Here is a 21,099-nt window from a genome sequence, read left to right on the forward strand (position 1 = left end):
GCTGAGCTCTGGCTGCAGAGGGGGCAGTGAGTGCTGTGGAGAGGGAGAGCTGAGCTGTGGCTGCAGAGGGGGCAGTGAGTGCTGTGCAGAGCGAGAGCTGAGCTCTGGCTGCAGAGGGGGCAGTGAGTGCTGTGGAGAGGGGGAGCTGAGCTCTGGCTGCAGAGGGGGCAGTGAGTGCTGTGGAGAGGGAGAGCTGAGCTGTGGCTGCAGAGGGGGCAGTGAGTGCTGTGGAGAGAGGGAGCTGAGCTCTGGCTGCAGAGGGGGCAGTGAGCGCTGTGCAGAGCGAGAGCTGAGCTGTGGCTGCAGAGGGGGCAGTGAGTGCTGTGCAGAGCGAGAGCTGAGCTCTGGCTGCAGAGGGGGCAGTGAGTGCTGTGGAGAGGGGGAGCTGAGCTCTGGCTGCAGAGGGGGCAGTGAGTGCTGTGGAGAGGGAGAGCTGAGCTGTGGCTGCAGAGGGGGCAGTGAGTGCTGTGGAGAGAGGGAGCTGGGCTCTGGCTGCAGAGGGGGCAGTGAGTGCTGTGGAGAGGGGGAGCTGAGCTGTGGCTGCAGAGGGGGCAGTGAGTGCTGTGGAGAGGGGGAGCTGAGCTGTGGCTGCAGAGGGGGCAGTGAGTGTTTTGGAGAGGGAGAGCTGAGCTGTGGCTGCAGAGGGGGCAGTGAGTGCTGTGGAGAGGGGGAGCTGAGCTGTGGCTGCAGAGGGGGCAGTGAGTGCTGTGGAGAGGGAGAGCTGAGCTGTGGCTGCAGAGGGGGCAGTGAGTGCTGTGGAGAGGGGAGCTGAGCTGTGGCTGCAGAGGGGGGCAGTGAGTGCTGTGGAGAGGGGGAGCTGAGCTCTGGCTGCAGAGGGGGCAGTGAGTGCTGTGGAGAGGGGGAGCTGAGCTGTGGCTGCAGAGGGGGCAGTGAGTGTTTTGGAGAGGGAGAGCTGAGCTGTGGCTGCAGAGGGGGCAGTGAGTGCTGTGGAGAGCGAGAGCTGAGCTGTGGCTGCAGAGGGGGCAGTGAGTGCTGTGGAGAGCGAGAGCCGAGCTATGGCTGCAGAGGGGGCAGTGAGTGCTGTGGAGAGCGAGAGCTGAGCTGTGGCTGCAGAGGGGGCAGTGAGTGCTGTGCAGAGCGAGAGCTGAGCTGTGGCTGCAGAGGGGGCAGTGAGTGCTGTGGAGAGGGGATCTGAGCTGTGGCTGCAGAGGGGGCAGTGAGTGCTGTGGAGAGAGAGAGCTGAGCTCTGGCTGCAGAGGGGGCAGTGAGTGCTGTGGAGAGCGAGAGCTGAGCTGTGGCTGCAGAGGGGGCAGTGAGTGCTGTGCAGAGCGAGAGCTGAGCTGTGGCTGCAGAGGGGGCAGTGAGTGCTGTGGAGAGGGGGAGCTGAGCTGTGGCTGCAGAGGGGGCAGTGAGTGCTGTTGAGAGAGAGAGCTGAGCTGTGGCTGCAGAGGGGGCAGTGAGTGCTGTGCAGAGCGAGAGCTGAGCTGTGGCTGCAGAGGGGGCAGCGAGTGCTGTGGAGAGGGGGAGCTGAGCTGTGGCTGCAGAGGGGGCAGTGTGTGCTGTGGAGAGCGAGAGCTGGGCTGTGGCTGCAGAGGGGGCAGTGAGCGCTGTGGAGAGAGAGAGATGAGCTGTGGCTGCAGAGGGGGCAGTGAGCGCTGTGCAGAGCGAGAGCTGAGCTGTGGCTGCAGAGGGGGCAGTGAGTGCTGTGGAGAGGGAGAGCTGAGCTGTGGCTGCAGAGGGGGCAGTGAGTGCTGTTGAGAGAGAGAGCTGAGCTGTGGCTGCAGAGGGGGCAGTGAGTGCTGTGCAGAGCGAGAGCTGAGCTGTGGCTGCAGAGGGGGCAATGAGTGCTGTGGAGAGGGAGAGCTGAGCTGTGGCTGCAGAGGGGGCAGTGGGTGCTGTGGAGAGGGGGAGCTGGGCTGTGGCTGCAGAGGGGGCAGTGAGTGCTGTGGAGAGGGGGAGCTGAGCTCGGGCTGCAGAGGGGGCAGTGAGTGCTGTGGAGAGGAGGAGCTGAGCTGTGGCTGCAGAGGGGGCAGTGAGTGCTGTGGAGAGAGAGAGCTGAGCTCTGGCTGCAGAGGGGGCAGTGAGTGCTGTGGAGAGGGAGAGCTGAGCTGTGGCTGCAGAGGGGGAAATGAGTGCTGTGGAGAGGGAGAGCTGAGCTGTGGCTGCAGAGGGGGCAGTGAGTGTTGTGGGGAGCGAGAGCTGAGCTGTGGCTGCAGAGGGGGCAGTGAGTGCTGTGGAGAGCGAGAGCTGAGCTGTGGCTGCAGAGGGGGCAGTGAGTGCTGTGGAGAGGGGGAGCTGAGCTGTGGCTGCAGAGGGGGCAGTGAGTGCTGTGGAGAGGGGGAGCTGAGCTGTGGCTGCAGAGGGGGCAGTGAGTGCTGTGGAGAGCGAGAGCCGAGCTGTGGCTGCAGAGGGGGCAGTGAGTGCTGTGGAGAGCGAGAGCTGGGCTGTGGCTGCAGAGGGGACAGTGAGTGCTGTGGAGAGGGGGAGCTGAGCTGTGGCTGCAGAGGGGGCAGTGAGTGCTGTGGAGAGGGGGAGCTGGGCTCTGGCTGCAGAGGGGGCAGTGAGTGCTGTGGAGAGGGGGAGCTGAGCTGTGGCTGCAGAGGGGGCAGTGAGTGCTGTGGAGAGGGGGAGCTGAGCTCTGGCTGCAGAGGGGGCAGTGAGTGTTTTGGAGAGGGGGAGCTGAGCTGTGGCTGCAGAGGGGGCAGTGAGTGCTGTGGAGAGAGAGAGCTGGGCTCTGGCTGCAGAGGGGGCAGTGAGCGCTGTGGAGAGGGGGAGCTGAGCTGTGGCTGCAGAGGGGGCAGTGAGTGCTGTGGAGAGGGGGAGCTGAGCTGTGGCTGCAGAGGGGGCAGTGAGTGCTGTGGAGAGCGAGAGCCGAGCTGTGGCTGCAGAGGGGGCAGTGAGTGCTGTGGAGAGCGAGAGCTGAGCTGTGGCTGCAGAGGGGACAGTGAGTGCTGTGGAGAGGGGGAGCTGAGCTGTGGCTGCAGAGGGGGCAGTGAGTGCTGTGGAGAGAGGGAGCTGGGCTCTGGCTGCAGAGGGGGCAGTGAGTGCTGTGGAGAGGGGGAGCTGAGCTGTGGCTACAGAGGGGGCAGTGAGTGCTGTGGAGAGGGGGAGCTGAGCTCTGGCTGCAGAGGGGGCAGTGAGTGTTTTGGAGAGGGGGAGCTGAGCTGTGGCTGCAGAGGGGGCAGTGAGTGCTGTGGAGAGGGGGAGCTGAGCTGTGGCTGCAGAGGGGGCAGTGAGTGCTGTGGCGAGGGGGAGCTGAGCTGTGGCTGCAGAGGGGGCAGTGAGTGCTGTGGAGAGGGGGGCTGAGCTCTGGCTGCAGAGGGGGCAGTGAGTGCTGTGGAGATGGGGAGCTGAGCTGTGGCTGCAGAGGGGGCAGTGAGTGCTGTGGAGAGGGGGGCTGAGCTCTGGCTGCAGAGGGGGCAGTGAGTGCTGTGGAGATGGGGAGCTGAGCTGTGGCTGCAGAGGGGGCAGTGAGTGCTGTGCAGAGCGAGAGCTGAGCTGTGGCTGCAGAGGGGGCAGTGAGTGATGTGGAGAGGGGGAGCTGAGCTGTGGCTGCAGAGGGGGCAGTGAGTGCTGTGGAGAGGGGGAGCTGAGCTGTGGCTGCAGAGGGGGCAGTGAGTGCTGTGGAGAGCGAGAGCCGAGCTGTGGCTGCAGAGGGGGCAGTGAGTGCTGTGGAGAGCGAGAGCTGAGCTGTGGCTGCAGAGGGGACAGTGAGTGCTGTGGAGAGGGGGAGCTGAGCTGTGGCTGCAGAGGGGGCAGTGAGTGCTGTGGAGAGGGAGAGCTGGGCTCTGGCTGCAGAGGGGGCAGTGAGTGCTGTGGAGAGGGGGAGCTGAGCTGTGGCTGCAGAGGGGGCAGTGAGTGCTGTGGAGAGGGGGAGCTGAGCTCTGGCTGCAGAGGGGGCAGTGAGTGTTTTGGAGAGGGGGAGCTGAGCTGTGGCTGCAGAGGGGGCAGTGAGTGCTGTGGAGAGAGAGAGCTGGGCTCTGGCTGCAGAGGGGGCAGTGAGCGCTGTGGAGAGGGGGAGCTGAGCTGTGGCTGCAGAGGGGGCAGTGAGTGCTGTGGAGAGGGGGAGCTGAGCTGTGGCTGCAGAGGGGGCAGTGAGTGCTGTGGAGAGCGAGAGCCGAGCTGTGGCTTCAGAGGGGGCAGTGAGTGCTGTGGAGAGCGAGAGCTGAGCTGTGGCTGCAGAGGGGACAGTGAGTGCTGTGGAGAGGGGGGGCTGAGCTGTGGCTGCAGAGGGGGCAGTGAGTGCTGTGGAGAGAGGGAGCTGGGCTCTGGCTGCAGAGGGGGCAGTGAGTGCTGTGGAGAGGGGGAGCTGAGCTGTGGCTACAGAGGGGGCAGTGAGTGCTATGGAGAGGGGGAGCTGAGCTCTGGCTGCAGAGGGGGCAGTGAGTGTTTTGGAGAGGGGGAGCTGAGCTGTGGCTGCAGAGGGGGCAGTGAGTGCTGTGGAGAGGGGGAGCTGAGCTGTGGCTGCAGAGGGGGCAGTGAGTGCTGTGGCGAGGGGGAGCTGAGCTGTGGCTGCAGAGGGGGCAGTGAGTGCTGTGGAGAGGGGGGCTGAGCTCTGGCTGCAGAGGGGGCAGTGAGTGCTGTGGAGATGGGGAGCTGAGCTGTGGCTGCAGAGGGGGCAGTGAGTGCTGTGCAGAGCGAGAGCTGAGCTGTGGCTGCAGAGGGGGCAGTGAGTGATGTGGAGAGGGGGAGCTGAGCTGTGGCTGCAGAGGGGGCAATGAGTGCTGTGGAGAGGGAGAGCTGAGCTGTGGCTGCAGAGGGGGCAGTGAGTGCTGTGGAGAGGGGGAGCTGGGCTGTGGCTGCAGAGGGGGCAGTGAGTGCTGTGGAGAGGGGGAGCTGAGCTCTGGCTGCAGAGGGGGCAGTGAGTGCTGTGGAGAGAGAGAGCTGGGCTGTGGCTGCAGAGGGGGCAGTGAGTGCTGTGGAGAGAGAGAGCTGAGCTGTGGCTGCAGAGGGGGCAGTGAGTGCTGTGGAGAGAGGGAGCTGGGCACTGGCTGCAGAGGGGGCAGTGAGTGCTGTGGAGAGGGGGAGCTGAGCTGTGGCTGCAGAGGGGGCAGTGAGTGCTGTGGAGAGGGGGAGCTGAGCTCTGGCTGCAGAGGGGGCAGTGAGTGTTTTGGAGAGGGGGAGCTGAGCTGTGGCTGCAGAGGGGGCAGTGAGTGCTGTGGAGAGAGAGAGCTGGGCTCTGGCTGCAGAGGGGGCAGTGAGCGCTGTGGAGAGGGGGAGCTGAGCTGTGGCTGCAGAGGGGGCAGTGAGTGCTGTGGAGAGGGGGACCTGAGCTGTGGCTGCAGAGGGGACAGTGAGTGCTGTGGAGAGCGAGAGCCGAGCTGTGGCTGCAGAGGGGCAGTGAGTGCTGTGGAGAGCGAGAGCTGAGCTGTGGCTGCAGAGGGGACAGTGAGTGCTGTGGAGAGGGGGAGCTGAGCTGTGGCTGCAGAGGGGGCAGTGAGTGCTGTGGAGAGAGGGAGCTGGGCTCTGGCTGCAGAGGGGGCAGTGAGTGCTGTGGAGAGGGGGAGCTGAGCTGTGGCTGCAGAGGGGGCAGTGAGTGCTGTGGAGAGGGGGAGCTGAGCTCTGGCTGCAGAGGGGGCAGTGAGTGTTTTGGAGAGGGGGAGCTGAGCTGTGGCTGCAGAGGGGGCAGTGAGTGCTGTGGAGAGGGGGAGCTGAGCTGTGGCTGCAGAGGGGGCAGTGAGTGCTGTGGCGAGGGGGAGCTGAGCTGTGGCTGCAGAGGGGGCAGTGAGTGCTGTGGAGAGGGGGGGCTGAGCTCTGGCTGCAGAGGGGGCAGTGAGTGCTGTGGAGAGGGAGAGCTGAGCTGTGGCTGCAGAGGGGGAAGTGAGTGCTGTGGAGAGGGAGAGCTGAGCTGTGGCTGCAGAGGGGGCAGTGAGTGTTGTGGGGAGCGAGAGCTGAGCTGTGGCTGCAGAGGGGGCAGTGAGTGCTGTGGAGAGCGAGAGCTGAGCTGTGGCTGCAGAGGGGGCAGTGAGTGCTGTGGAGAGGGGGAGCTGAGCTGTGGCTGCAGAGGGGGCAGTGAGTGCTGTGGAGAGGGGGAGCTGAGCTGTGGCTGCAGAGGGGGCAGTGAGTGCTGTGGAGAGCGAGAGCCGAGCTGTGGCTGCAGAGGGGGCAGTGAGTGCTGTGCAGAGCGAGAGCTGAGCTGTGGCTGCAGAGGGGGCAGTGAGTGATGTGGAGAGGGGGAGCTGAGCTGTGGCTGCAGAGGGGGCAGTGAGTGCTGTGGAGAGGGAGAGCTGGGCTGTGGCTGCAGAGGGGGCAGTGAGTGCTGTGGAGAGGGGGAGCTGGGCTGTGGCTGCAGAGGGGGCAGTGAGTGCTGTGGAGAGGGGGAGCTGAGCTGTGGCTGCAGAGGGGGCAGTGAGTGCTGTGGAGAGAGAGAGCTGGGCTGTGGCTGCAGAGGGGGCAGTGAGTGCTGTGGAGAGGGGGAGCTGAGCTGTGGCTACAGAGAGAGAGGGCTGGAGACCCTGGCAGGAGAGGGGCCAGGAGTCTGGCTACTGAGAAGGAGCCGATGTCTGACTACAGAGGGAGCTGGTGTCTGGCTGAAGAGAAGTAACCGAGGTCTGGCTACAAAGAAGGGGCTGGTGTCTGGCCACAGACAGGAAGTAGAAGTCTGGCGACAGAGAGAACTTCCGTCTGAGGCAGAGCAGGATGAGCCGGAGTCTGATCTTCCAGAGAGGAGTCTGGAGTGCAGCTGCAGAGAAGTGACTGGCGAGTGGCTGTGGGGTCCGGCCTGGCCGCTGGACTCTCGTCCCTTTCCTACTAAAACTAAAACTGTTGGCCCTGTTGATATGATCAGACTCCTGGGCCCATGAGCCTCAACAGTTCTGGGGGCCCCTGGGGGTCTGCTGGAGCGGCTGCCAACGGTGGGGTTGTGGAAAGCACCAGCTTGATGCCAACCAGAGAGGCATCCCGGGATTGGCACAGCCACGCGGTGCCACCGCCCTGAGCGCCAAGGCCAGTGGGCAGCTCCGGGGGCAGAGTGACCCTGTGACCGCACTTTAAGTCCACCTCCTCCGGGCCTCCCCTCCAGCCTCTTTCCTGACTCCGCACCTTCTTCAGGGGCCTCCCTTCCAGTCTCCGTTCTGTCTCCACAGCCCCTCCAGGAACCTCTGACTTCCAACCCACTTCCTGACTCCACAGCCCCTCCTGGGACAGCTCCTGTTCCCTTCCTTTCTCCTCAGCCCCTCCAGGGATCTCTTCCTGCCCCTTCCTTTCTCCTCAGCCCCCAGGGATCTTTTTCTGCCCCTTCCTTTCTCCTCAGCCCCTCCAGGGATCTCTTCCTGCCCCTTCCTTTCTCCTCAGCCCCCCCCCCCACCCCCCATGGATCTCTTCCTGCCCCTTCCTTTCTCCTCAGCCCCTAGGGATCTCTTCCTGCCCCTCCCTTTCTCCTCAGCCCCAGGGGCCTCTTTCTGCCCCATTCCTTTCTCCTCAGCCCCCAGGGATCTCTTCCTGTCCTTCCTTTCTCCTCAGCCCCTAGGGATCTCTTCCTGCCCCTTCCTTTCTCCACAGCCCCTCCAGGGATCTTTACCTGCCCCATCCTTTCTCCACAGCCCCTCCATGGGCCTCTTCCTGCCCCTTCCTTTCGCCACAGCCTCCTCCAGGGGCCTCTTCCTGCCCCTTCCTTTCTCTACAGCCCTCTCCAGGGGCCTCTTTCTGCCCCTTCCTCTCTCCACAGCCCCCAGGGGCCTCTTCCTGCCCCCTTCCTTTCTCCTCAGACCCACCAGGGACAGTTCCTGCCCCTTCCTTTCTCCTCAGCCCCAGGGGCCTCTTTCTGCACCCTTCCTTTCTCCTCAACCCAATGGGCCTCTTTCTGCCCCCTTCCTTTCTCCTCAGCCCCCAGGGTCCTCTTCCGGCCCCTTCCTTTCTCCACAGCCTCTCCAGGGACCTTTTCCTGCCCCTTCTCTTGCTCCACGGCCCCCAGGGATCTCTTTCTGCCCCTTCCTTTCTCCTCAGCCCCTCCAGGGGTCTCTTTCTGCCCCCTTCCTTTCTCCTCAGCCCCCAGGGTGCCCCCTTCCTCTCCCCTCAGGTCCTCCAGAACTCGAGCCCGAATCCGGCCAAACTTGGAAACTTCTCTGTAGAGGAAAAGGCACCGAGTGCCGGAAACATCTGCCGTCTGGAGCCGGCGCGCGCGTTATATAAGGAGGGGGCGGCACCCCCTGAAGTGTGCTGCATAAGGGGACTATTCATTTCTGTGGGATGTTTCAGGAGGGGCCTCGCCCTTGACGTGCGCTCAAGGGGGCGGCCCCTCGCTGCGGGGGTTTCACTCGTGCATCTCGGCTCCTCTGTAGCTGGTGCGCCCAGGGCGTGAGGTGCGTGCGGGGGGCCCTAGGTTCACGCACGCTGACCTTCACGAGAGCCCCCTTCTGGTGGCACCTGTCTGCGCTGCGCAGAGGCATCTCCCTGGACGCATCTCTGCCCGCTGGGCACCTCTGCGCCCGGAACACAGGGACTCACAGGAGACCTCTGCGCCCTGAACACAGGAACTCACAGGAGACCTCTGCGCCCTGAACACAGGAACTCACAGGAGACCTCTGCGCCCTGAACACAGGAACTCACAGGAGACCTCTGCGCCCTGAACACAGGAACTCTCAGGAGACCTCTGCGCCCTGCGCACAGAGACTCACAGGAGACCTCTGCGCCCTGAACACAGGAACTCACAGGAGACCTCTGCGCCCTGAACACAGGAAATCACAGAAGATCTCTGCGCCCTGAACACAGGAACTCACAGGAGACCTCTGCGCCCTGAACACAGGAACTCACAGGAGACCTGGAGACCTCTGCGCCCTGAACACAGGAACTCACAGGAGACCTCTGCGCCCTGAACACAGGGACTCACAGGAGACCTGGAGACCTCTGCGCCCTGAACACAGGAACTCACAGGAGACCTCTGCGCCCTGAACACAGGGACCGACAGGAGACCTCTGCGCCCTGAACACAGGAACTCACTCACAGGAGACCTCTGCGCCCTGAACACAGGAACTCACAGGAGACCTCCCTTCCCTGCTCCCTGGACAGCACCTGCTCCCTGGGTAACCCTCTGCCCTGCCCAGAGGCACCACCCTGGACACATCTCTGTCCGCTGGACACTTCTGCGCCCTGAACACAGGAACTCCCTGGACACTTCTGCGCCCTGCGGACAGAGACTCCTTGCACCCTGCACAGCACCTGCCCTGCGTAGAGCCCCCCCCCCCCCCTGCTCACTGGACACCCATCTGCCCTACTGAGCGGCACCTCCCTGGGCACTTCCCTTCTCCCTGCACAGAGGCCCCTCCACCCCCCCCCCGGCACCCCCTGCCTCCCACCCACATGTCTCCGCCCTCCTGCCAGCAATGGGTGCTCACAGGTTGCCCTGTTTCAGGGGGTGAGGCGCGCCTGGACACCCATGCCCAGGACCCGGGGCACCGCGTGTGGCACTGAAGGCCGCCAGGCCTGCCCAGGACAGATGGACTCGTGGCACCAGGGCGTGGGCGCGGACAGACTGCTGGACATGGAGGACAAGCTGTGGATTCTGGAGGACCTCAACATGATGTACATCCGGCAGATCGCGCTCAGCCTGGAGGTGAGGCCTGCTGCGCGTGAGGTGGAGGCGTGTGCGTGACGCGGCGTGCGTGACAGTGCAACGCAGCGCAACATGGCGCGAGGTAGCAGAACACAGCATACCATAGCACGTGTGACAACAAGCAACACAGCGCACCATAGCAGAACACAGCATACCATAGCACGTGTGACAACAAGCAACACAGCGCACCATAGCATAACATAGCATGTGTGACAGCGCAACATAGCATTACATAGCATGTGTGACATCGTAACACAGCACAACATAGCATAACATAGCACGTGTGACAGCAGAACACAGCATAACATAGCAAGTTTTATAGGGCAACACAGCACAACATAGCATAACATAGCATGTGTGACAGCAGAACACAGAGCAACATAGCATAACATAGCATAACATAGCACGTGTGACAGCGCAGCATAGCATAACATAGCATAACATAGCACGTGTGACAGCGCAACATAGCATAACATAGCTCGTGTGACAGCGCAACACAGCGAAACATAGCATAACATAGCACGTGTGACAGCGCAACACAGCGAATCATAGCATAACATAGCATGTGTGACAGCGCAACACAGCGCAACATAGCATAACATAGCATGTGTGACAGCGCAACACAGCGCAACATAGCATAACATAGCTCGTGTGACAGCGCAACACAGCGAAACATAGCATAACATAGCACGTGTGACAGCGCAACACAGCGAAACATAGCATAACATAGCATGTGTGACAGCGCAACACAGCATAACATAGCATAACATAGCATGTGTGACAGCGCAACACAGCATAACATAGCATAACATAGCACGTGTGACAGCAGAACACAGCATAACATAGCAAGTTTTATAGGGCAACACAGCACAACATAGCATAACATAGCATGTGTGACAACAGAACACAGAGCAACATAGCATAACATAGCATAACATAACATGTGTGACAGCGCAACATAGCATAACATAGCATAACATAGCATGTGTGACAGCGCAACACAGCGAAACATAGCCTAACATAGCATAACATAGCATGTGTGACAGCGCAACACAGCGAAACATAGCATAACATAGCATAACATAGCATGTGTGACAGCGCAACACAGCATAACATAGCATGTGTTACAGCGCAACACAGCGCAACATAGCATAACATAGCATAACATAACATGTGTGACAGCGCAACATAGCATAACATAGCATAACATAGCATGTGTGACAGCGCAACACAGCATAACATAGCATGTGTTACAGCGCAACACAGCGCAACATAGCATAACATAGCATAACATAACATGTGTGACAGCGCAACATAGCATAACATAGCATAACACAGCATAAAATAGCACAGCACGTGTGATAGTGCAACACAGCGCAGCATAGCATACCATGGCATAACATAGCACGTGTGACAGCGCAACATAGCATACCATAGCATGTGTGACAGCAGAACACAGCACAACATGCTGTGAGGTAGCACAGCACACATAACATAGCATGTGTGAAAGCACAACACAGAACAACATGGTGTCAGGTAGCACAGCACAGCATAACATAGCATGTGTGACTGCACAGCACAGCACAACATGGCGTCAGGTAAGACAATAAATGAATGAAGCATAACATAGCATCTGTGACAGCACAACACAGCATAACATAGCATGTGTGACAGGGCAACACAGCACAACATGGTGTCAGGTAGCACAACACAGCAGAACACAGCAGAACATAGCATGTGTTATAGCACAATATAGCATAACATAGTGTGTGTTACAGCACAACATGGCGTGAGGTAGCACAACACAGCATATGATAGCATAACATACCATGTGTGACAGCACAACACAGCACAACATAGCACAACACAGCATAACATATCGTACGTGAGAGCACAACATAGTATAAGGTAGCATGCGTGATAGCAGAACGTGCCTAACATAGCATGCGTTACAGTACAACATGGCATAACATAGCATGTGCAACAGCAGAACGTAGCATTACATATCGTATGTGAGAGCACAACATAGTATAGCATAGCATGTGTGATAGCACAACACAGCACAACATAGAATAACATTGCAAGTGTGAAAGAATAAAATATCATATGTGAGAGCACAACATAGCATAACGTAGCATGTGTGATAGAACGCGCCTAACATAGCATGCGTTACAGCACAACATGGCATAACATAGCATGTGCAACAGCAGAACGTAGCATTATATATCGTATGTCAGAGCCCAACATAGTATAGCATAGCATGTTCGATAGCATACCATAGAATGAGTCACAGGTGAACGTGGCATTACATAATATAATATATCTTACTACATCATATGTGAAAGCACAGCATAGCATGTGCGACAGCACATAATCACACAACATTGCATGTGTGAACAGCAGCACATAGCATTTGTGACAGCAGAATGTAGCATTGCATATAATTTGTGAGAGCACACTGTGTAGCATGTGCGACAGCACAACACAGCATAATATAGCATGTATGACAGCACAACACAGCATAATATAGCATGTATGATAGCACAACACAGCATAATATAGCATGTATGACAGTGCAACATAGCATAGCATAATATAGCATGAATGACAGCACAACATAGCATAATATAGCATGAATGATAGCCCAACATAGCACAACATGCCATGTGTGACAGCGCAACACAGCGAAACATAGCATAACATAGCACGTGTGACAGCGCAACACAGCGAAACATAGCATAACATAGCATGTCTGACAGCGCAACACAGCATAACATAGCATAACATAGCATGTGTGACAGCGCAACACAGCATAACATAGCATAACATAGCACGTGTGACAGCAGAACACAGCATAACATAGCAAGTTTTATAGGGCAACACAGCACAACATAGCATAACATAGCATGTGTGACAGCAGAACACAGAGCAACATAGCATAACATAGCATAACATAGCATGTGTGACAGCGCAACATAGCATAACATAGCATAACATAGCATGTGTGACAGCGCAACACAGCGAAACATAGCATAACATAGCATAACATAGCATGTGTGACAGCGCAACACAGCGAAACATAGCATAACATAGCATAACATAGCATGTGTGACACCGCAACACAGCATAACATAGCATGTGTTACATCGCAACACAGCGCAACATAGCATAACATAACATGTGTGACAGCGCAACATAGCATAACATAGCATAACATAGCATGTGTGACAGCGCAACACAGCATAACATAGCATGTGTTACAGCGCAACACAGCGCAACATAGCATAACATAGCATAACATAACATGTGTGACAGCGCAACATAGCATAACATAGCATAACACAGCATAAAATAGCACAGCACGTGTGATAGCGCAACACAGCGCAGCATAGCATACCATGGCATAACATAGCACGTGTGACAGTGCAACATAGCATACCATAGCATGTGTGACAGCAGAACACAGCACAACATGCTGTGAGGTAGCACAGCACACATAACATAGCATGTGTGAAAGCACAACACAGAACAACATGGTGTCAGGTAGCACAGCACAGCATAACATAGCACGTGTGACTGCACAGCACAGCGCAACATGGCGTCAGGTAAGACAATAAATGAATGAAGCATAACATAGCATCTGTGACAGCACAACACAGCATAACATAGCATGTGTGACAGGGCAACACAGCACAACATGGTGTCAGGTAGCACAACACAGCAGAACACAGCAGAACATAGCATGTGTTATAGCACAATATAGCATAACATAGTGTGTGTTACAGCACAACATGGCATGAGGTAGCACAACACAGCATATGATAGCATAACATACCATGTGTGACAGCACAACACAGCACAACATAGCACAACACAGCATAACATATCGTACGTGAGAGCACAACATAGTATAAGGTAGCATGCGTGATAGCAGAACGTGCCTAACATAGCATGCGTTACAGTACAACATGGCATAACATAGCATGTGCAACAGCAGAACGTAGCATTACATATCGTATGTGAGAGCACAACATAGTATAGCATAGAATGTGTGATAGCACAACACAGCACAACATAGAATAACATTGCAAGTGTGAAAGAATAAAATATCATATGTGAGAGCACAACATAGCATAACGTAGCATGTGTGATAGCAGAACACGCCTAACATAGCATGCGTTACAGCACAACATGGCATAACATAGCATGTGCAACAGCAGAACGTAGCATTACATATCGTATGTCAGAGCCCAACATAGTATAGCATAGCATGTTCGATAGCATACCATAGAATGAGTCACAGGTGAACGTGGCATTACATAATATAATATATCATACTACATCATATGTGAAAGCACAGCATAGCATGTGCGACAGCACATAATCGCACAACATTGCATGTGTGAACAGCAGCACATAGCATTTGTGACAGCAGAATGTAGCATTGCATATAATTTGTGAGAGCACACTGTGTAGCATGTGCGACAGCACAACACAGCATAATATAGCATGTATGACAGCACAACACAGCATAATATAGCATGTATGATAGCACAACACAGCATAATATAGCATGTATGACAGTACAACATAGCATAGCATAATATAGCATGAATGACAGCACAACATAGCATAATATAGCATGTACGATAGCACAACACAGCATAATATAGCATGTATGACAGTACAACATAGCATAGCATAATATAGCATGAATGATAGCCCAACATAGCACAACATGCCATGTGTGACAGCGCGAAGTAGTGTATGCACCGTGATGCAGATACATCCCCTATTGGAGGCACAACGTAGGAGTTCAAAACAATGATTCAAAGTTCATTTGAAAGTTTTTAATTTCTTCGAATAAAGTTCAATCCATCGATATTTCAATCATATCAGGAATGTTAACATTACACAGGTGAAGTAGCGCTGATGCGTGGGGAACGCCTCCGATGCATTTCGGGCCGGTGGCCCTTTTTCAAGGAGCGCTAGAGAGAAGACAAAGTACCGTGAGGGAACAGGAGTAAAACGGGAGCTGGGTATTAAGCGTTAAAGTGCCGATCAATGGTGGGGGCCAGAGATAAAATGGGATGGTGAGGAAAGTGAAGGCTAACCGGATGGCGTCAGCGCGTGACAAGGGTAACTGGCTGTGAAGGAGTAGGGTCGCGGGGAAGAGTGAGCACGGGCGGTGCTAACTAAAACTTACTTCTTAACGCAAGTAGTGAGACTCACTACTTCTGGAAAGCTGGAGCGTCTGAAGTGCATGGCTGCGTGGAGTAAATACACCAGTGTGAAAGAAATGGAAAGTGAAGAAAGACTGAGACGGGAGGGTGTGGAAACCGATGAGGGGTAGAGTGGGGACTGTGGCGGCCATATTAGAAAGGTGTGCAATATAAAGAGAGTAACGGGGAACAATGCATAATAGGAGAAATAAGTTTACAACAATAATGGTTTAATTTAAAGATAACAGCTAAATTCAATGCGATCATTAAGACCATGAGGTTTGATGGTCTGAAGACGATAAATCCATTCTAGTTCTCTTTGAAGAAGAAATTTGTTCATGTTGATGCCTTCTTTTTTGGTGACAGTTTCAAGGATGATGAATTGGAGTTGAGCGATGGTGTGTCTTGCTTCAGTGAAATGTGTGGCTATGTTGGATTTGTCAAGTTTCAATCTTATGTTTGATTTATGTTCGTTCAAACGTATCTTCATCTTGCGTTTGGTTTTACCGATATATAGCTTCCCGCAGGGACATTTTAGAGCATAGATGAGGTTCGAAGTGTCACAGGTGGCGTTGACTGAAAGTCTGATGGGATGACCTTTCATGGGGTGTCTGATGATATTGCCTTTGATTATGTTATGGCAATGGCTGCAGTTGAGACATGGCTGAGTGCCTTTGTATTTAGTTGGGACAGCAGAAGCTGTAGAAAGAATCTCTTGAATATTTTTACTCCTAGAGTAAGCGAACACTGGTGGTTGATTAAAAATGTCCCGAAAGTCTGGGTCCATTTGGAGGATTGGCCAATGTTTGAGGATGATCCTCTTGTACATGGTGCTTGAAGTAGAAAATTTCAAAACAAGAACAATGCGTTGAGCATCATCTTTGGGTCTTTTGGTGAGACTTTCATGTCTGGAGATTTTGGACACTCTAGATTCTGCCTCTGTGAGAATGGTTTCTGGATACCCTCTCTGAAGGAAACGTTCATGCATTTCTTTCATGCGTACAATGTAGTGTTGTCATCTGAGACAATGCGTTTAACACGCAGCATTTGTGAGAATGGCATGTGTTTTTTAAGGGATCCCTGGTGGAAGCTCGAATAGTGGAGGGTGTTGTTGCGGTCCGTGGGTTTCCTATATAGGTCCGTGATGAATTCATGAGGGTTGATGGTGACATTAACGTCTAGAAATGAAATTTGTGTGTCACTGATTTCCCACGTCAGTTGGATTCTGTCGTCTTTTGTGTTCAATTCCATTAAGGCATCATGGAGTGACTCTTTGGTATTTTTCCATACTAGGAAAAGATCATCGATGTATCGAACGTACATTTTCATGTTATCTTGGAAAATTTGATTAGAGTAGATGTGTGATAGTTCAAAATTGTCCATGTAAATATTAGCATAAGTGGGCGCGGCACAATTTCCCATTGCCATCCCGGATAGCTGTAAGTACCATTTATTTTCGTTTTCAAAATAGCTGTGGTATAAGGTGTAAGTCATTAATTCCAAAAGGAAAGATTGTAGCGGTGGATCAATGGTGCTGTTCAGAAGAGCTGCTTCAATGGCGTCGATACCCCCTGAATGGGGTATGGAAGTGTATAAGGAGTTGACGTCTGCAGTGCAGAGGATGTATGATTCATGGTCTTGGAATTGCATGGTAGAAAGTTTAAGCAAGAAATCTGTCGTATCTTTAATGTGGCTTTTTGATTTGGTGACAAGCGGTTGCAGGTATTTGTCTATGAATTTTCCTGTGGGTTCATGAATGGACCCACGGGTGGAAACGATCGTTCTGAATGGTGGGTTATGAAGATTTTTGTGAATTTTAGGACTCATGTGGATAGTAGGACTTCTTGGAAATTCGAGTAGAAGATAGTTTTTGGTACGATCTTCAATGATTGCGTTCCGATGTGCTCTACTGACGATGTTTTGTAGAGTCTTATGAAATTCCCGCGTTGGGTTATTATCCAATTGCATGTAAATAGAGTTGTCTTGTATGTGCTCGTGTAGTCGTTGGATGTACAATGAGGAATCTAAGATGACTAGGGCGCCACCCTTGTCAGCTTTGATACATCTGATCGCTTCATTGTTGGCAAGTGATTTAAGGGTGTCACGGTCTTTCTTGGTGAGGTTCTGATGTTTAGTTTTTTTTGTGAGATTGAGTTTGGATAGATCGTTGCGAACGAGATTCTCGAATAAATCGATGCTTTTGTGGCTGCAAGGCGCTTGAAAAGTACTGGAGGGTCGTAATCCCAGTAGTTCGTCTGTCTTAGGTTTGGGAGTTGGTGGTAAAACATTGTCAAAGAAATGACGGAGTCTGAGTTTCCTGGTGAGCTTGAATGTGCTAACCTCGAGTTCCAAGAGGTTAGTAGAGGTGACAGGAATGAATGAAGTGCCCTTCTCGATAATATAGCATGTATGACAGTACAACATAGCATAGCATAATATAGCATGAATGACAGCACAACATAGCATAATATAGCATGTATGATAGCACAACACAGCATAATATAGCATGTATGACAGTACAACATAGCATAGCATAATATAGCATGAATGATAGCCCAACATAGCACAACATGCCATGTGTGACAGCGCAACATAACATATCTTATGTGAGAGCATAACTTAGTATGACGTAGCATGCGTGATAGCATAACGAGGATGATTGACAGCAGAACATAGCAATACAAAGCATAACATATATGTGAGAGTACAACATAGCATAAAGCAGAACATAGCAATTGTGACAGCACAACATAACGTGTGATAACACAGCATAACAGGACAACATAGCAGTTGTGACAGCACAACATAACGTGTGATGACACAGCATAACAGGATAACAAAGCTTGCGTGACAGCAGAACATAGCATAACAAAGCATAACATATATGTGAGAACACAATGTAGCATAACGTAGCATACGTGATAGCATAATGCTGCATGTGTGACAGTACATAATAGAATAGCATACCATGGGTGACAGCACAACATAACATGTGTGATAACACAGCACAACATAGCATACCATATCATGTGTGATAGCAGAAAATAGCATAACAAAGCATAACATATCATATATGAGAGTACAACATAACATAACGTATTATGTGTGACAAAATAATAGCATATTACAGCATGTGTGACAGCACAACATAGCACAACACATTCAAACTGAAGCTGCCAGCCTGCTGTCTGACATATCATAGCACAGTATACCTGGAGGAGTGAGGCAGATGCAAACCATACCACAGCACGCTATACTTGAAGGTGTGAGACAAGCGCGTACCATATGATAGCACAGTATACCTGTAGATGTGAGGTGGACACAAACCATATGATAGCACTGTATACTATACTTGGAAGTGTGAGGCGGGGGCATACCATAGCATTGCACAGTATACCTGGAGGTGTGAAGCGGGTGCATACCATATCATAGCACTGTATACTTGATGGTGTGAGGCAGGTGCATACCGTATCATAGCACTGCATACCCGAGGTGTGAGGCGGACACATACCATAGCATAGCACCGATACCAGGAGGCGTGAGGTAGAGGCATACCATATCATAGCACAGTATACCTGGAGGTGTGAGGCAGGCACATACCATATCAAAGCAGAGTATACCTGGAGGTGTGAGACAGGCGCATACCATAACATAGCACAGTATACTTGGAGGCGTGAGGCAAGTGCATACCATAACATAGCATACCTGGAGGTGCGAGGCAGTCGCATAACATCACAACACAGTATACCTGGAGGTGTGAGGCTGACACATAGCATATCATAGCACAGTATACTTGGAGGCGTGAGGGGGGTGCATAACATATAGCACAGGATACTTGGAGTTGTGAGGCTGGTTCATGCCATATCACAGCACAGTATGCCTGGAGGCATGAGGCGGACCCATACCATAGCACAGCACAGTATACCTGGAGGCGAGAGGTAGAGGCATACTATATCACAGCACAGTATACCTGGAGGAGTGAGGCAGATGCAAACCATACCACAGCACACTATACTTGGAGGTGTGAGGCAAGCGCGTACCATATGATAGCACAGTATACCTGTAGGTGTGAGGCGGACGCATATCATATGATAGCACAGTATACTATACTTGGAGGTGTGAGGCAGATGCATACCATATCATAGCACTGTATACCCTAAGGCGGACACATACCATAGCATAGCACAGTATTCCTGGAGGCGTGAGGTAGATGCATACTTTATCATAGCACAGTATACCTGGAGGTGTAAGGCAGATGCAAACCATACCACAGCACACTATACTTGGAGGTGTGAGGCAAGAGCGTACCATATCATAGCACTGTATACCCTAAGGCGTGAGGCGGACTCATACCATAGCATAGCACAGTATACCTGGAGGCGTGAGGTAGAGGCATACTTTATCATTGCACAGTATACCTGGAGGTGTGAGACAGGCGCATACCATATCATAGCACAGCATACCTGGAGGTGACAGACAAGTGCGTACCATATCATAGCACAGTATGCCTGGAGGCGTGAGGCGGGCGCATTCCATATGATAGCACAGTATACTTGGTGGCGTGAGGCAGGTGCATACCATATCATAGCACTGTATACTATACTTGGAGGCTTGAGGAGGATGCATATCATATCATTGCACAGTATACTTGGAGGTGTGAGTTGTTGCATACCATATCATAGCACTGCATACCCGAGGTGTGAGGCGGACACATACCATAGCATAGCACAGTATACCTGTAGGCGTGAGGTAGAGGCATACTATATCACAGCACAGTATACCTGGAGGTGTGAGGCAGATGCAAACCATACCACAGCACACAATACTTGGAGGTGTGAGGCAAGCGCATACCATAACATAGCACAGTATTCCTGTAGGTGTGAGGCGGACTCATACCATATGATAGCACAGTATACTATATTTGGAGGCGTGAGGCGGATGCATATCATATCATTGCATAGTATACTTGGAGGTGTGAGGCGGACACATACCATTGCATAGCACAGTATATCAGGAGGCATAACGCAGGGGAATACCGTATCATAGCACAGTATACTTGGAGGAGTGAGGCGGATGCATATCGTATCATAGCACAGTATACCTGGAGGTGTGAGGCAGATGCATACCGTATCATAGCACAGTATACTTGGAGGAGTGAGGCGGATGCATACCCTATCATAGCACTGTATACCTGGAGGTATGAAGCAGGTGCATACCGTATCACATCACAGTATACTTGGAGGTGTGAGGCAGGTGCATACCGTATCACAGCACAGTATACTTGGCGGTGTGAGGTGGGGCATGCTATATCATAGCACAGTATACCTGTATGTGTGAGGCGGACACATACCATAACATAGCACAGTATACCTGGAGGTGTGAGGCGGGAGAATACCATATCATAGCACAGTATACCTGTATGTGTGAGGCTGATGCATACCATATGATAGCACAGTATAGCTGGAGGTCTGAGGCGGACACATATCATATCATAGCACAATATACCTGGAGTTGTGAGGCGGGCACATACCATATCATAGCACAGTATACCTGGAGGTGTGAGGCGGGCGCATCCCATATCATAGCACAGTATACCTGGAATAGTGAGGCGGGTGCATACCGTATCATAGCACAGTATACCTGGAGGCGTGAGGTGGGCGCATACTATATCATAGCACAGTATGTGGAAAAGTAGTTTTCTCCAGACAACCTTAAAGCACTGCTTGGCGTTAGCCGCCACTAAACCACTCGATGATTATCAAAATAAAGAGGCAGGCGCTGGAAACTGGAAAGCAAGAAACTGGTTTTTATTTCTCCAGAGCAAAGCACGTCAGATGGTATCGTCTCCAGGTGCTCTAACTGCATCTCTGTGGCCTGGCCTCTTATACTGTAGTTTATTGCTTTATTGCATGAAGACACATTCTTAACATTACTTTGAAGTACAGTAAGAAATCCCTGGAATCCCTGCTTCAGGCCCATTCCCACACATATTCACAGTAGAGGCCCCCACCCCTATCTCAGCAGGTGATGACTATCACGCAGCTGGACATTCCGTTGGGGACCAAAATATGTGCAATCGGTCGGATCTCATGGAGTGGTGACATTGATTAATCCCGGCTCCTTTGATGAAAGGTGAGATTCTACAGTATGGGGGCAATAAACTGCATCTGCAGGGCTAGGTGATGGCCTGGGATCGGGTCGAACAATTGGGTACAGGGGAAGGGGTTATCAAAGGGACTGTTCGTGCGAAAGGGATGAAAGAGTATGTGGGTCCGGCACGGGCAGTGGCTCCGGGGCAGGGTCGCGCTGTAGGTGTGTCTATGGTTCAGGCATGTGTGCATGGGGGCTGTCAGCGCGCGGGGGATG

General features: G+C 53.2%; 1 protein-coding gene across 7 annotated transcripts in view; it reads left to right on the forward strand.

Moving 5' to 3' along the window:
• The window catches only part of RTKN (rhotekin), a 570,155-nt gene that overhangs the window by 238,532 nt on the left and 310,524 nt on the right, over positions 1–21,099 (forward strand). Inside the window, exon 1 of one of the 7 annotated variants that reach the window (XM_086964370.1) lies at positions 9,136–9,511. The exons of 4 other annotated variants lie outside the window; for them this stretch is intronic. In XM_086964370.1, coding sequence (XP_086820496.1) covers positions 9,335–9,511 — 177 coding nt within the window. In that variant the 5' untranslated portion in view covers positions 9,136–9,334. Of the gene's footprint in view, positions 1–9,135; positions 9,512–21,099 lie in introns of those variants that run through there. 2 more of the 7 variants (XM_086964372.1, XM_086964363.1) reach the window with 2 other exon arrangements.

This window comes from Lissotriton vulgaris, chromosome 3_2 (assembly GCF_964263255.1).
Source record: "Lissotriton vulgaris chromosome 3_2, aLisVul1.2, whole genome shotgun sequence".
Classification (NCBI taxonomy): domain Eukaryota; kingdom Metazoa; phylum Chordata; class Amphibia; order Caudata; family Salamandridae; genus Lissotriton; species Lissotriton vulgaris.